This window comes from Xenia sp. Carnegie-2017, unplaced genomic scaffold, assembly GCF_021976095.1.
Source record: "Xenia sp. Carnegie-2017 unplaced genomic scaffold, XeniaSp_v1 HiC_scaffold_24, whole genome shotgun sequence".
Classification (NCBI taxonomy): Eukaryota; Metazoa; Cnidaria; class Anthozoa; order Malacalcyonacea; family Xeniidae; genus Xenia; species Xenia sp. Carnegie-2017.
In genome coordinates, this window is record NW_025813487.1 from 7515280 (window position 1) to 7530296 (window position 15017).

Sequence of the window (15017 nt, forward strand, 5' to 3'; positions counted from 1 at the left end):
TTAACCTTGGGAATGACTTTATGACTTCACTTAATTTAATGAAAATACAAGACTAAGCGGTTGGACTACTGACTACTGTTTGTTCTATGTACTGTAACTCTGGTCAAGGCTACCCACATGTACACAATCGTACCTATTTTTTATGTACCTTGTACATCTGGGGACGGTTGCACGAAGCCTGGATAGCATTATTCGTCGGATAGTAAAATTTTCAAACTTGTACAAAAGTTGTTTATATTTTCCTTAGGAGAAAGAAATTTTCTAATCTTAAAAGCAATATTTTGTTTCAATGAATGCTCAGTTCAAATCACATATTATTCCCTTTTAAGAGATTTTGTAAAAGTTCAAAACGATTTGCCATCTAATGGATAAAACTATTCTGCCTTTATGTAACTGGCCGCAGGTTTACTTTTATAATCACAATGAATTTGTTCCATAAAAGTTTGACCTACTTTTTTTCAGCAACCATTGACATGGGGTCTGTCTTGAGCTCTAAAAAGAAAACTAATGGTTTTAAATTGATGAGATTAATTGTTGATGTTGGTGGAGAAGCTTTAAGAATAACATTAAGGAAACAACTTTCAGGTACTGATTTATTTTATATTTTAAATGACAATAAAAATTTTAATAAGCTTTTGTTGCTAAAAGATAAGCAAATAAAGCAACATCAATGGGATCTACTGTATCCTCCTACTCCAATATTACCAAATGAAAATAAGTTTGACATTACTTTACTTTGTATTCTCTTGCGTAATATTTGTGGCCTAAAACCACCTCGTGATCCAATATGGACGTCAGTAAATGACCCCACTGATTATTCAACCGAAGCAGATATTACCCGTATTAGGTTATTTCGTAATGATCGTTTTGCTCACTTACCTAACACTTCAGTAAGCTTTAATGAATTTGAAGATTTTTGCGTAAAAATAAGCGAACCATTTCTTCGTTTAGGAATAAGTCAGGAGGAAATAGATAGAATAACGAGTGAAGTGTGTGGTAATGAGGAATATAAAAGGATTTTGAGAGAATGGGATGAATTAAAGAATGATTTAGAAGTTTTAAAATCAGATCACAAAGAAATTAAGAATACCCTAAAGGATATCGGTACGAATGTTGGGAAAGTGATAGATAAATTGGAATTGGTAGGAGATGATATTAAAGGAATCAAGGCTAGTGAACATGGACTTACTTCAGTTTTAGAAGAAGATGTATTGACAAAAAACCTTGTTAGCTGTACTTTTGAAAGTGAAATTAGGCATCATTATGAAAAATACTTAAATGGAACACGTGAATGGGTTTTTAAAGAGTTTTCAGATTGGTTTGAAGACGATACTTCTCAAAATCGTGCATTTGTTATTTCTGCTGTTGCTGGTATGGGTAAGTCTGTAATTGCAGCTACTTTATGTAAACGTTTTCCTCATTACTTGACTGCAGTTCATTTCTTTCAACACAACAACAGTCGTTACAATAAAGCCAATGTACTTCTTCAATCTTTAGCGATGCAAATTAGTCGTAAGTTTCCTGCTTACAAACAACTTCTTGTGAAAAAACTTTCAGGTCAATTGTGTGAGCCTTTGAATAACATGAATATTGAAGGATTATTTTCCCTTCTTTTTACTGAGTTGTTTTATAATATCTCAGAAGTTCCCAAGCGAATGTTAGTTGTGCTTGATGCTCTTGATGAATGTGGTTATCCAGAAAGAGATGACCTTGCTAATTTGCTTGCTAATCACTTACACAAACTTCCACCTTGTTTTCGATTTGTAATTACTACCAGACCTAACGAAGTTGCTTTGAATAAGTTCGAAAAATTAAATCCACTATTCATTAATTGTAGCGATGATCGCAATTTAGAGGATATTAAATTATTGATTGAGGAAAGAATTGGCTCTACTGACAGCCTTTCTAATGTTAAAAACAGTTTGGCAGAAAAAGCTGACGGACTTATGTTGCTTGCATCACTTCTTAGCAGCGAAGTCAAAAATCAGGATTTGTTGAAAGGTTCCATACCAAAAGATCTCAGTGAATATTACAAAATTTCCTTAACAAGATTAAGTAAGGAATTAGATATCAGTAACGAAAAGTTTCAGTCAATTTTAAATACTTTGGCTGTTGCTAAAGAACCTCTTCCTTGGGAAATGATCGATGACGTTCTTTGTTTGAATTCTAAGTACATATCACTTCAGGTTAGAGAGATTATCTCTTGTCTGTTTGTTACCAATGAAGAAGGATGTGTTTCGTTTTTTCACAAATCTTTAAATGATTGGTTGTTGGATGATCGAAAACATATTTACTCAGTAAAAACTCTTTGTGGTCATCGACTTGTTTTAGAATTTTGTTTAAAATCTTTGGATAACCTCAAAGCTGAAGGTGTAAACTATGACGTCATCAAACATGCGTCAGTGAGATATTCAGTCAAGTATTGGTTGCTTCATTTACTTGATATTTCTGATAATGATTATATCGTTAAAAGTGTCGGTAAATATCTTGTTGACTTAGAAGTGTTAGTTGCTTCGGTGTTGGTTGACTCTCGTCATACTTTTGAAAATTTTAAATTATTCAACGCACATGATGTGTACTTTCATATTTCTGAGGACATTCGATTGTTATTTAATGAAGTTTATTCTGTAATGACGTACCCTATGCGCTTTAACAATAAAGTAACTTTTTTGCAAAACGTTGCCAACGACGTCAAAGATCTGTCGTCTCAAGCCATCAAAATGCTTCAAACACGTTTCAAAGATTCACCATATCTAGAGTGCAGAGACACGGGTTTTATAAAGTCTCGATTATTACGTTTAGATCAAAATTTGATCTCTGTTGATGTTTCACGAAACCATGATTACGTCGTGTGTGGTTATCTTGGGTTCATCGTGCAACTTTTTTCATTGAGAACAAACAGATGTTTATGGATAAAAAATATTGCTGGTCAGTTTAAGGAATATGAAGAGGGAGACTTTAGCGTTGTCTTTCATCCATTCAAAGATTTGATTTTTGCTTCCCAGCTTGATAAGATATTAGATATTAATGGTAAAATTTCCCCCAGTCCGTTCCATTGTGATGATTCTACTTCTAAGTTCTTTACCAACAAATGTTTTTCTAAGGATAAGTACACAATGGTCACTAGTTACAAAGATACTTTGACAGTATGGGACGTTAAGAAAGGTAAGAAGAAACGCAGTATTAGATGTAATGATGAGGTGACCTCACTGTGTTTTTCTAATTCTGGAAAATATTTGTGTGTTATTGAGGAAGAAAGAGAGGTTAAAGTATTTAACGTAGCGAATAAATATGAAACATTCTCATACGACGATCATTTACAGCCTCGTAATTTAAATGAGTCTCGTGTTTTGTTTACTGTTGGTCTTCATTCTTGGTTTTGTTGTGGTTGTGGTGGTGAACTGTGTTTGCCTGAACGTTTCATTGTAAATCCAACTGGTGAGAAACTTCCTGCCTTTGATCCTTTTACCCAAACTTCTTTTTTCCCTCTTGATCCTTTCGATAACAACCGATCAAGTTTTTCAATTTTTGAAGGAAATTGTTTACATTATTTTATTTTGAAAAACGACAATGTTCTTTTGTTTGAATACGGACTTGAGAGTTATCTTTATTCAACACCACGTGCATGTTTAACTAACTATTACAATTTTTATATCGACAAATTTTGCTCAAATGGAAAATTTCTGTATCGGAGCCATCAAGAAAAAATAGAGGTAATTATATACAATCTCAACACATTTGACTTTTTTGTCAAGGAATGTTTTGTTAGTGACATGGTTGCTGTAGAAAATGGAGTTATTTTGCTTACGGCCGAAAATATTCCTGAGCTTTGGAGTAATGATTTGACAAAACTTGTTTATAGTTTCGATGAACTAAAAGGTACAAACAAAATTTTTAAAGTGAGTGATGTATCATTTGCTTGTCAAAAATCTGGTTCTTTTGTATTTTTCAATGTTGAAAACAAGCGAAAAATAACAGTAAATTTTGAAAATTATCTAAATGTGCACGTATTTGCATGTAGCTCTAAGTGTCACGTGTTTGCTAAAGTTAAATTTAAGGGTCGGATAATTTACTGTATGTGGCATAAAGACAAACAAGTTAATGGTTGGGATGACGTAATTAAGGAGGAATACGCCAATTTAATCGCAGAAAAAGATATTGCAGAAAGGGATCGTGACATTACTCGCTGTATAACTTACGCTGCTTTTTCACCTTCAGCAGATAAACTATTAATAAGTTACGTGCATAAGTATGTGAAAGTATTTGACGTTAAAAACATACAAATTATTTATACTTACATTGAGCACTTTTTGTGGTCAAAGTTTTTCGTTGTTGATGATAGGTATATAATTAGTGACCACTTACATTTGATTGATTTGAAATATTTTAAGATTACAAAATTATTTCTCCCGTATATGAGTTTATTTGGAAATACTTTTTATTACTGTCGTAAACGCAACCTCGCTTTAATTTTTTCTTTCTCAAAGGTCCCGGTACAATGCGTAAAAATCATCTTACCACGAGAATAAATTTGATCTTTGATGATAAAATTTCTCACTATTTTGGATAATGATTATATTATCTTTAAGAAAATCTTGTTCAGTTCTTATGCATGATCCCTATCATTGTTGAGATTTCTATTAATATCTGTTTGCGTATGATTTCATGAAACGACCTTTGTCTAATTATGATTGTTCTGTACAGAGACCGCAGTGTACAATAATGTCAACATTTAGAGAGATCATGTATAAAAGCTGAAATTAATTAAAGATGAAAATTCAATGACAATAAAGACAAACCATAAACACAAATGATTTCGTGCCCAGGATAATAATTTTCCTTGTACAAGAAAAAAATTTTATTGACTTTTATCTCCTCACTCACACAAACATATAAATGCAAACTATTGTTAGTTATTGTACCATTGGTAATATTTTGTTGATATCTACACCATGTAAACATATAATTTTCATTCAAATGTATTCAGTGTAGGATGGTTTTAATATTGCACGTTTTTTCGATACTTCAAAACCAAAAACAAGTTGTTACTAATTAAATCAATACTGTCTTGCAATGAAATAATTTGTTAATACTTTTTACTTATTGCATTTTGATATAGAAATTATCTATGTGTTAAGTTGTTAAGAGAGACAAAGACAGCCCAATTGTTACTTCAGTTATATGAATGTTTTCATCTTTATTTATTTAAAAATGTTAACTTATAATAAAACAATGGTACTTTCGCTAATTTTTTCATGAAAAACTAAAAATTTGGCTGTCTTTCTCACTGACTGTTAAAAAGTAAATCGTAAACTCCACAAGAAAATGAATTATGATTGACGTTCATCATCGTGATAAACAATTTAACCATTGTCACTGAACACTCCAAACCGTATGAACAGGAAATACTAACAAAAGTCAAAGAAAGTTTGCAATATAAAAAGACAGAAAACAAACGATAATGTTGCATATGGAAGGATGTTTAATGACAAGTTTTTACCTTTTAATGAAAAATCGATATCAAGCGTTGTTAAAGTTGGAACACTTTTACTTTGTGAATCGATACTTTATGGGAGTTATTTTTTAAAAACATCAACTCAAACATCAGTGGACATACTGCAAGTTACTTTGCTAAAGTTTGATATGTTTATTGCTTGGCTGTAAAATTCCATCGTCTACTCTTAATTCAAACGTTAATACAAGAAGCAGAAGCTTTATTTCAGGAAGTGACGTAATGAATGAAATGGCAAATATATGTACCATGGTTCTCTGTGGATTTATTGTTGTACTTTGTAACGTCACCCAGGTCACGTAATCATTGAAATTTTATCTGTGGTCATAATAGGAAGATATGAACTTTTACATTTTTAAAATGGTGAAGCTGGCTGTTCATTTTGTCCACTTTTTTATACAACTGAAGCGTGAAAATTATCATCTCATGTGGACGTTTTGATGTGAACATAACGCATAAGTAATCATGAGAGTGAATGAAAAGAATTTGATTTTATTACATTTGATGGCATAAGGGATTTTTTTGCTGCATCTATAGTTGAAGCTGCTTCTTGATACAAACACCTTGTCATTGTGAATATTATTTCACTTGATTGCCTTTGCGCATGCTCTGAAATCTATATGTACTTGAATGATACTATAACTTTGTGATATGAATTAAGATCTTAACAGCCACATGTCATGAAAATTCAAAGCAAGCGTCAACTATGGATGGTTGTAGATTAAAAGTGATCAGTTTGGTTCATATAAATGGTCAGCAAATCATTCACAACAAAAGTAACTTCGACATGTAAGAACGAAATGTGGAAAAATTGGGAATGAAAAATATGGAAAAATTTCAACGTCTTTTTTTTTAAGACGTCATTTTTGTAAATGCACTGTGCTTTATTTTTTATCTAGCAAACAGTTTTATATCATTAAATTTATTTCATTTTGTTGTGTCATATCTATGTATAGTGATTAGATACCTTTTATAACATCCCATAAACGTACATCTACCGTAAGCTGACATTAGGTCGTGGTCTCAAGGATGTCCGTTTACGAGTAGCTTAACTGTATGCAGACTTTTTGTTACTGCACATTTTCTTTACGTTGCTAGATTTTCTTTTGCTTTTTAAATTTTAAATGCTAAATAAATGAATCCCACATGACTCAACACCATTTTTTAGATTAATAGAAATTAGCCAAATGCCATGTAAAGATCACTGGTGCTTTAGAAAAGGAGGTGTCTTATTTTGAATTTAAACATGCCAATTTTTGATATTAGCATTCAATAGTTGTATAATAACTTTCACTCACATTCAGCAACATTGTTTGTTGGTAACTGTCATCTTGTAAAGGAAGTTCAAAAATACTCACATTTTATCAAAACAGAACAATTGCAGTCGCCATTTTAAAGACTGGTTGCGATTCATTCATTTAGCACTTATAAAAAGTATTTAGAGAGAAACTTTCATTTGCTCAGTGTTTTGTTAAATGTTTTATTATATTAGTATGTTAATGTAGGAAATGATCGTTATATAAATATGTTTTCTACAAGATTGTTACAATATATGTGTGTTGATCTATATAAAGTGTCTTAAATAATTTTCACATTTCTCTACAACACTAAACTTATATTGGAACTCTCGTGAAATTAGGCCCACTATTTCCCGGGGGTGAGTACATTACGTTTTTTGTTATATAGGGAAAAAATCATAAATTTCCACAACCCTTCAATAGAATCAATGTCTTTCAGAGGGGAAATTGGCCAGCAAAATTTCGTTGCAAAATGCTATGATTGACCACAGCAATTTAGGTTGACTTCCGAGTGATTTATTCATTCTTTTTTAGTAATATTTTATTTTCTTCGCTTAATAAGCTCGAGAAACGTTTTTTCACTTTAGGCTTGGTGGCTGTTTTATTCGTTATGATATTAAAATGAGCGGGCAAAACCTTTTCACTTGTTTTGCTGGCAGGAAACCGTCCATTTATTTCAAGTCCTGTGACTACCAATGAACCAATCGCAATTACTATACACAGCACCTATATAACAATTCAACCAATTGTGTAAATAGACATAATTCGAAAATTGATTTGCTGATTTGAATAGTTTGCAGAATGCCAAATCTAAATAAAACAACTTTCATGCACATCATTAGCTTCCTAGAATTTAGTTCAGAAAAATGCATCGGTGGGACATGGTGATGAGGAATTAAATTTTCAGAATAAGTTGAATTTTATAACACTGTTTTTTATACATCCTGTATTTGGTCCTTTTTGGGAACACCCCGTATAACGTATATATACACATAAAGAATGATTCACAAGGTGAGATCATCAGCTACAATTACATCTTTTACACGTAGAATCTTATCAATTTTCTTACATTAAAGTTGTAGCAAACAGATATTTTAATACTAATCACTTAATAGTTTAGTATTCAATCATGATTAATAAGAATCGGACATGTTGACAGGAGCTATAATTAGGGATGAAAGTTGTGAGAAAACAACAAAAGGCGTGCGTAGAACTTAAAAGTGTTTGCTATTACTTAGGCCTAGTTCAAACGTCGAACTTTACATGAACCGAACGCATTTAAAACAAAAGATAATGAGGAAACTCCTCTCAATTTTATTTGTCTTTAATACGTTCGGTGCATGTAAAGTTCGACGTTTGAAACATGCCTTAGATTGAAATTAAAAGATACCATTAAAACACTTCAATCTTGAAGGAAAAGTAACATTTATATTTTTTGATAAGCATTATGAACACCATGTGATTTTTTTATTGTGTTTATAAATAATTAAATTTGTATTTTTAGTCTTGATTTCAGGACTTTCCTACCGGTTTGAGGAAATGACACATATGCCATGTTGTTCGTCGTGGTCATTTTACCCAAAAAGAGTTGATATTACTTCCGGTAAATGAAGTGAATACAAACTCTTAAACGGGTTTTCGACTATTGCAACATACACTAGTTTCTATCTGATTTTTTCATCGTGAAATGTTTGGATGTCAATGAGAAGCGTCTTCCTTTCTAATTTTGCTTCATTTCATTTTGGGTTAGCCTTAAGCAGTTAGCATTTGATATACAGACATAAGATAGAGTTTATATGAAATGTAACAAATTGGATGTTTCTTAAATTTGCCAGGAGAGTTTTGCCAAATATCGACAACCTCTTTCCCGTTTGCCCCGTATGTTTAAAGCTCAGTTTATTTTTCTCGTGTCATGGGCGTGTATGCTACTGGACGTAACTAAAGAACCAATGCCGTTATACAGCGCGAAGCACCCAATTTGGTATATCGATTACAGCCGAGGCTCTACAAAAGTCGTTGATTAACTTATTATACGACGGAAAACGTTTTCCCGAAAGAATCATTTGACTATAGTTGTGCAAAAAATCGATTGTATATCGAAGGTAATTATAATATAAACATAATACGTGAAACCATAAACAATAGAGAAGTGTCCATTACTGTTTGAGTCAAAAAATTGATGAATCCCAGAGGTGTTTGGTTTTCTACTTTATTTAAAATTCATATTTTGCATGCTGTTTTCATGATAGCTTTGCTTCCATACACTTGTGTTTTATTTGAGCTGTGTCTTTGCTTGTTATGGATGTCTGAGACAGTGGCCAGTTTGAATTTTTTGGAGGTGCCAATTTTAAACATTTCTAGACACGATTGACACTGAAATGAAGCGCTAACAACACAAGATATGGTTTCAAACGTAAAGCAAGTTAAATCATTCATCGTAAATGTGGAAATTAAAGTTTAAAGTTGCTTGAGGATCTTTCTCTATGGCGATGTGAAATACAATCTTGTTTCTATTGGGCAAGAACTTTGCTTTTTGAAGTTGTCAAGTCAAGAGTACAGAATTATGAGATTAAGTCAGTTGACATTAGATCCGACATGTAACGAGAACCCTAAGAAGCTTGTGGAGCGTGTAAAATATTTTGTGGTGGATCTGAGGAAGATGATGATAATTCAAACGTGAGTGAAATATAAATGTAAACCAAATTCAGGTTTAAAGTGTCATTACTCAACTAAAAAAATTAAAGCTGACCTTGAAAGCTTCATTATTAAAATTATTTCTACTGTTTTTATTTGATAATCAGAAATCAAGTCAATAATTAATGTCGTATTTTGTCCATACAGTCATTGCTGTGTAGTATATATAAATGAAAAGGCAAAATCCTGCACATAAATACGGAAATATATGTTGATTAGAGGTATTAATGGCTTTCTTCAATCTATGTTCAAACTTACCTATCTTTCTTGTTGCAAGAAGTTGGAAAAGAAGCTTGTGTCTATTACTTTTTCTTCACTGGTTCCCTGATGAATTTACTTTCCTGCTGCTAGAGTTATCATTTTAATAACTTTTACTTTTTAGTGTAAAACTTCCGTGAAAACTTTACAGTGTTGTGGTGTGTGTCAAAAGTTTGTATGAGTTAGACAGTCCATGTCAATCGTAGTGTAAATTTTCCTTGGGGTGTATAGTATCAAAGCTCCTTTTATGTTTCATGATGTTTTAGAGATTTATTATAATCACCACAAGCTGAGTTCAACAAACTGCTTAACGACTACACCATCGACATTACATGCGTACAAGAACATCGTTTCTTGCATGCTGACAACTATCCTGACATAGTTATTCGTAACATAGGATCATCTGTTCTGTTTACATCGACATCCAGCCGCAGCTCTATTGGAGTCTCAATACATGGTGCTGGTATAGCAATAAATGCAAAGTTACTGCCATTTCTTGAATCAGTCGATAAACATGACAATCGCATCATCTCTGCTACATTTAAAGGCAATCCTAAAACTATCGTTGTTGATTGCTACTCACCTCACAACGCTATTGATGAACACATCGCTTCTGACTTTTACTAAAAACTAAGTCAAATTATTAAAGATGTATCATCTCACTCCTAGTTCTTTGTCGGAGGAGACATGAATGCCCAAGTCAACACAGGTTTCTCATACCATTTATCATCAAATCGTAATGGTTTCCTAATCCATGATTTCATCCAACAACATAACCTTCTCGTCGGTAACACATTGTTTCAGAAAAAGCGAAGCCAGCTCTGGACCCACAAATCTCCATCTGGGTCACTTTCAAAAATTGACTTTGTACTGTACCGCAAACGGTGGAGAAACAGCATTAGTGAGTGTCGTGCCTTCTCCTCATTTAATCCTGTTGGTAGTGATCACCGTATGGTAACTGCAACTGTCAAACTTAGTTTACGCCGCCCTGCTCTTCCAAAGAAGAAAAAACATCACTGGAAAGCGCTATCACTTGACAAAGAACTTGCTACTAAAGTTGGCAGCACAATTTCAGAGCGCTTCAACACCCTCTCTCCGCCCGAGCAAGACTACTCGACATTTGTTTCAGTGGCAACAGATGCGGGCGCTGAGCTTCTTCCAAAAAGTCCACCAAGAGCCACAAAAACTGTTGATATTGAGCCTGTCGTGACATCACGCAAAGCTACCCTCCGGGCTTCGACCCAAAACATCTAGTCTATTCAGAAAAATCTCCGCAAAACGTATGTCAGCTATGAAGACAAGCGGATTAACAACATCTTACGCTCATTTGAAACGCCAGCGGCAGCCTCTGTCATTAAAAATGCATAAATTTAGTGAAGACCCTGTCAGGGAAAAAGTCACGAAGCACTATATTTATTGAAGGTGATGACCGTCTTAAGACATGCGAAAATCATTTCAAGAACTTGCTAAATGCCGATGTTGGTGCACAGCCTGATCTCCCTCCAATTCATAAGACATTCGACATCTTCCCTGAAATAGACTGTGGTGATCTAACACAAGATGAATTTGACTCTGTCATACGGATTCTGAAGAATGGGAAAGCGCCAGGGCTGGACGGTCTTCCACCACAGTTTTGGAAATTACCTGAAGTGAAGAGTACTCTGCTGTAGTTATGTAACAAAACCTTTCATGGCAATCGCCCAAAAGAATGAGGTGTTTCTGGTCTAACTCTAACACTGAAGAAAGGGGATCTCAAGAAGACAGACAACTATAGAGGCATCTCGCTCACCCAAATAGCAGCGAAAATCTACAACCGCTGCCTACTCAACAGAATCCGGCCAGTCATCGATAGGGTGTTGCGAACTATTCAGACTGGTTTTCGCAAATGAAGATTAACCACGTCTCATTTACTGGCTCTCAGGCGTACAGTTGAGGAGCTGAAAAATCACGACAAGGAAGCAGTTATAACATTTATAGACTTTCGCAAGGCTTTCGATTCCATCAACTGTGATCGAATGTTTGAAATTCTCTCAGTATATGGAATCCCATCATGCTTTGTTGATGCAATTCAAGTAATGTACAAAGACACCTGTGCTAAAGTACTCACCCCGGAAGGAGAAACAAACGCATTCAAGATTGACACTGGTGTTCTTCAAGGCGATCACTTGGCGCCTTTTCTATTTATCATTGTTCTTGATTACGCACTCTGCATTTCCATCACCAGCAGTGACGGCCTCGCACTCAAGCCGCGCTCAAGTAGCAGATACCCAGCTGAAAACTTTGCTGACTTGGACTACGCTGATGACATTGCACTTCTTGAAGATTGTATTGAAGCTGCTCAAGATCTCCTAAAGCGTGTAGAGAATGCCTGTCAAGAGGTTGGTCTGCACCTCAACGCTCCAAAGACTCAATACATGCATCTGAATTTATCATCTGTCACTCCCTTGTTTGCATCAGATGGCTCTAAAATCGACTGTGTTGAAGACTTCAAGTACCTTGGCGGTTATTCAGATACTGAGCATGATATGTCTGTCAGAATAGCGTTGGCATGGAGTGCGCTGCATTCTCCTCAGGCAGCTTGGAAGTCTCCAATCAAGAAGTCAACAAAGACTAAAGTGTTCAAGGCTTGCATTGAAACCATCCTTCTCTACGGGTCAGATTCATGGACGCTAAATGTGAAACATAAAAAGCGTCTCGACGGCACATACACAAGAATGCTTAGACATGCCTATGACATATCTTGACATATGGTGCTGTGATTGGGTCTAATTCACCTAAACTTATGCGAAAATAATTGTAACCAATCTGCAATGCCTTTGAACATTCAAAAATATGACGAATGACAGGTTAGGTGTCCCATGCATAGGTTTTGAATAACATTTTTTACAAACCTTAAAAACAATCTCGTTTTTCATTTAGATACAAATACATTTTGATGTTAAAAGAGCTGCAAAAATGTAGTAAAATCACTCGTTATTATTGCGCCGTATTTTTTTCGTGTTTTATAATTTACTTATGAGATATTTTAATTTACGGTTTTGTTAAACTGTTTTAGTTATCGCTCGGTCATTTTGTGTTGAGAGCAGGCACGTAACCAGGGGGGTGCACCAGGTGCACGTGCATCCTTCCATAACTAAAAATGTCCGCTTTTTTATGCTAGTTCGCTTTTCAAAAGTAAAAGAATAATAAGCATTTATTCAAGAAAGCATCGTCATCGATTTCAATTTGACACGATATTTTAAATTTACCGTGAAAATGAAATCATAGAAAAAGCTATTTGTATTTTTCGAAGGCATTGATGTAATGCTAAATTTCATAAAGATATAGTTGTGTTGTATATGTCCCTTTTTTTCAATTGTGCACCCTCCTTGAAACTTTCTGGTTACGGCCCTGCTACTACCTGGTCAAAATATAAGACTGTTTAGGTTTAGATTTAAACATACATACGTGGAAGTCACGCGAGATCGCGCGCGTGACAAATTGTACATGAATATGGAATGTGTCTTGTGTGAAATGTGTTCGGCACATTGAGTTCTATTAAATTACGTGGAGAGGAAACGAGGCTTAAGAGCTGTTGTCAAAGAGATGGATGCCAAAAGGAAATTTCCACTTGAAAAATTGTTTGAACACCAAAAGGAAATTTCCACTTGAAAGTTTACAAGTACTGCATTCAATTTCAACAAAACTTTATTCTTAACTTTTCTTTTATATTTTCTGAATTATATTTTGAAGAGATCCTTATCCATTTCCTGGGCCTGAACTCAATTCATAATGAATGGAGGAATTTTTTTAATTTTTTGATGCAAGATATGCACATCTCGAAAAGAATTAGAAAACTCATGTCTGACAAGTATTTAAGTAATAAATAGAAATGATTGGACCAACATCAATCTTATAACTTTGTAAAAAAAGGCTTAACCAGATAATCAAATACTAAATACGGCTAACATGACGTTTACTCCTCATTTGACTCTGAAGATGACTTGAGGGAGATATCTAGAGTGTTTTATCTCAAGAATATCTATAAACATTAAGCAATATAAAATCATTGATAGCTCCCAAAAGATCGTAGCATTTGTTTGCAATGCAAGCCTAGTCTTAGTATTGTGGGGAGTTCCAATCCGCTGCGAAATCTGCAAATGAAATCAATGTTGTTAATTTTTTTACTCCTTGAATAAAGATTCAACCTACTGTGTATGCAACCTGAGACAAAAAGTTTTTGCCCTGTAGTATTGCAAATCATGTTCCAATAAAAAAAGTTTAATTGTTACTCAGCTTCTGCTACCAATCTCCGAAATACTACCAGGCTTTCTCTCCATTTCTGTGGATTCCCCATTTCCAGTATAGCCAAGTCGTAAGCAAAGTATTCTTCATATGTTCGTGATTCGTCGTCATTTGGTAGTTTAATATGGTGCTCAATCTCTAGAATGTCCTGATGAAGATAGATCTATTTGCAATCCAATGCATGTACAGACTCGGGCAAAAAGAAAAGCTGGTTGGGTATGCCCTGGGCTGTATGGTACCTTGACCTACAAACGTCATGACTGTTCCACGACCTTTTAATTTCATTAAGAATTTGTTTCATTACATTAATACATGAAAAACAAAGACATTCGACATGCGATTTTTTACTTGTTTCCAAAATGTCATTAGCAACAAGGACTTTGAAAAAGCTTATCCACCACTACGCCCATGCTCGACGCAGCATAGCCCACGACGCTTCAATTCTTTGATTGCTATGGGAAGAGCCATATTGATGAGCCTTTATTCCAGAAATTACAGCGGGGTGAGTGCGTCGTAAAAAACTCTGAGCTTTAGCCATTACGCAATTTTCCGACCCTATGTCAGTTCTTATGATGGTCGGGCAGCTTTTTTGTTCTTTTGCACAATTTAAAAACAAGTTTGCAATATCGTTGAGATTATTATTGCTTTTTGTGATCTCAAGCCACATGATGCGTCAACTAAAACCGTCAATATATTGTGAAATGGGAATCCAAATGGTTTCAATTTATCATATCCGTCATCGTGCTAACAATGATTTGGCTCTAGATTTAGGTAGACTCTCCTTCGAAGTCGATGGGCTCTCCATAATCTTAACCCGCCAGGGTGAATTTCACCCTTGAAAAAGTTGATTTCTCGACACCGCAAGGACCACAAGCCGAATTCACAGCCGAAACCTCTACTGGAAGAGCACGAGTAATAAAGACGAGTTATTAAAAATAAAAACGAAAAAACACGGAAAGGATTACACTGTT

At 34.5% G+C, this 15017-nt stretch overlaps 1 protein-coding gene across 1 annotated transcript; it reads left to right on the forward strand.

Annotated features, from left to right (window-relative positions):
* The first annotated feature begins 473 nt into the window (after positions 1-473).
* Positions 474-6007, forward strand: LOC124452054. The gene is made up of 2 exons (XM_047002649.1): positions 474-3879; positions 4488-6007. The coding sequence occupies exons 1-2, from the start codon at positions 474-476 to the stop codon at positions 4568-4570; spliced, it is 3489 nt and encodes a 1162-aa protein (XP_046858605.1). The 3' UTR covers positions 4571-6007.
* Positions 6008-15017: the final 9010 nt, after the last annotated feature.

What these genes read in the sequence shown, in the direction of transcription:
- LOC124452054 (XM_047002649.1), top strand. Translation starts at nt 474, where the DNA reads ATGGGGTCTGTCTTGAGCTCTAAAAAGAAAACTAATGGTTTTAAATTG. An exon ending in TAGTTTCGATGAACTAAAAG is followed by an intron (nt 3,880 to 4,487) that starts GTACAAACAAAA and finishes TCTTTCTCAAAG; the next exon opens with GTCCCGGTACAATGCGTAAA.